Source organism: Etheostoma spectabile, chromosome 8, assembly GCF_008692095.1.
Source record: "Etheostoma spectabile isolate EspeVRDwgs_2016 chromosome 8, UIUC_Espe_1.0, whole genome shotgun sequence".
Classification (NCBI taxonomy): domain Eukaryota; kingdom Metazoa; phylum Chordata; class Actinopteri; order Perciformes; family Percidae; genus Etheostoma; species Etheostoma spectabile.
Genome location: NC_045740.1, coordinates 15,055,978 through 15,057,945, shown reverse-complemented (window position 1 = coordinate 15,057,945; position 1,968 = coordinate 15,055,978). Strand labels below are relative to the sequence as shown.

Here is a 1,968-nt window from a genome sequence, read left to right as displayed (position 1 = left end):
ATTACCCAAAATAACATGATTGATTCCACACAACCCTCTTTGGCAAGTACAAATCTCTACTTTCAGTAATTTTGGGGTGTCTTATTCAATTTTATAGCATTTAAAAAAATTAAGTGGTGTCGAAAATAGTGTTGAGTAAAAGTTAACATATTCCAGTATTAGTCTAAATAATTCTTATTTTCTGCATTTCTAGCTCAAAAGTTAGGTTTAATTTCCTATAAATGAGGTTTATTGAACATAAATTCCAAATATAAGTGTAAAACTAAAGTTAATAGGTTAGTGTTACATGTTGAAAACGTCTAAAAAAGGAACAAACATTGAAAAAAGCATAAAAAATGTTGAAAAAAGAGACAAAAATGTAAAAAAGAAAAAAGTTAAAAACATTGACAAAAAAAAAAACCTCAACAAAAGTGCTGACTTATAAATCTGGTTGTAAAAACATGGACATGACATTTCAGTCCAAGCAGTGAGCTAAGAGCGATATCAAACAGACATTTCTATCACATACTCGCTAGTAAGCATCACAGGCCGTTGGGATCCAATTCTTATTCAAAATATACAATCGGAAATTAAGAGTGTGATATATGATAATTTGTGGTTGAGTCATTAGAAATGCCTCCTCTGCTTTCCCTCCAGCTGCAGCCGCTGGTTTTGAAAAAAAACACATGACACCCCCACAATGCTGCTATTTTCACTTTTGAATACCAGAGCAGGTTGAGACTACCTTTGCCTCGGTGCGATTTATAGCTTCATGAATGTGCAGCCTCTCCTTTCACACCCTTTAATCAAAGTTACAATTATAACGTGTACTGTCTAAACTGGCCTTCGCTGCTCAACAGGTAGGCCTGCTGACCACTTCCTCTTTTGCTTTCATATGCTCAAACACGCTAAAAGTATACACATGGGGGAGAGAATTACAGCATGTTTGATCCTTTCTTACCCTTAAATTTCTTTTTTTGCAAAATGGTGTCCTTTTCTTGTGCACATACCATTTGCTGGTTTTACAAGGAGAGTCCTCAGATTGCGTAGGATCGGCAGGTTTCAGAAGTGTACGACTTATTGTAATGAAGAAAAAAGAAAAAGCATTTTTTCCTTTTTGCTCTTTCTTTTTCCTTACACACCTCCTCTTCCTTCTATCAGCCCACTTGGAGCATGTTTTGTTGCGCCACCTGTTGCAGAAGGCCACAGCGAAGCACAAAGAGAGTTTGTCTGCGTACAGTAAACCTTGGCATCTCACTGTTTGCGTCTCTGAAAGGGAATAACGATTCAGATGGGGCTGTATATGTGGATGAAGGCCTCCGTGTGGATGCTCTTACCTTTGACCTCCCCCAGCAGTTCGTCGGCATTCAGGCGGTCAACGTGCTCCTTCCAATCTTTGGCGAGGAGCCTCTCCATGCAAGTCGGTTCTACAAAAAGACAGAAAATAATCACCTTCACTTTTGATGTTTACCACACACCAGAGGTGGAAAAGGTACTTAAATATTGTGCTCCAGTAAAAGTACCAATACTTTGATGAAATATTACTTAAAGGTCCCATGACATGCTTTTATATAGACCTTAGTGTTCCCCTAATACCGTATCTGATGTCTCTTTCACAAAATTCAGCCTGGGTGCAGAATTCCAGCCACTAGAGCCAGTCCCACAATGAGCTTTCCTTAGTAGGTGCCATTCTGGTCTGTAGCTTTTGAGGAGGAGAGGGGGGGGGGGGGGGCAAGGTGGAGGCTGGGGGTGTGGCCTGACCAACTGCCACTTTGCGTTTGAAAGCATAATGTCTCTCTTCATGGGTGGGCAACAATTCTTGGGTGGGCAAAGCAGAGAAAGGGGAGGTAACCTTGCTCCTTATGACCTCATAAGGGGTACGATTCCAGATCGGCCCATCTAGGATACCCAGGGCTCAGTTTACACCTATCGCCATTTTTAGCCATTGGGGGATCACAGGCAGGCTGGGGGAACTCATAATAATGTTAA

General features: G+C 40.7%; 1 protein-coding gene across 8 annotated transcripts in view; it reads right to left on the bottom strand.

Annotated features, from left to right (window-relative positions):
* Positions 1 to 1,968, bottom strand: part of LOC116693604 (transcription factor SOX-6) — a 113,845-nt gene that overhangs the window by 50,422 nt on the left and 61,455 nt on the right. For all 8 annotated transcript variants that reach the window (XM_032522664.1, XM_032522668.1, XM_032522667.1 and 5 more), the window contains one exon: positions 1,317 to 1,406. In XM_032522664.1, coding sequence (XP_032378555.1) covers positions 1,317 to 1,406 — 90 coding nt within the window. The remainder of the gene's footprint in view (positions 1 to 1,316; positions 1,407 to 1,968) is intronic.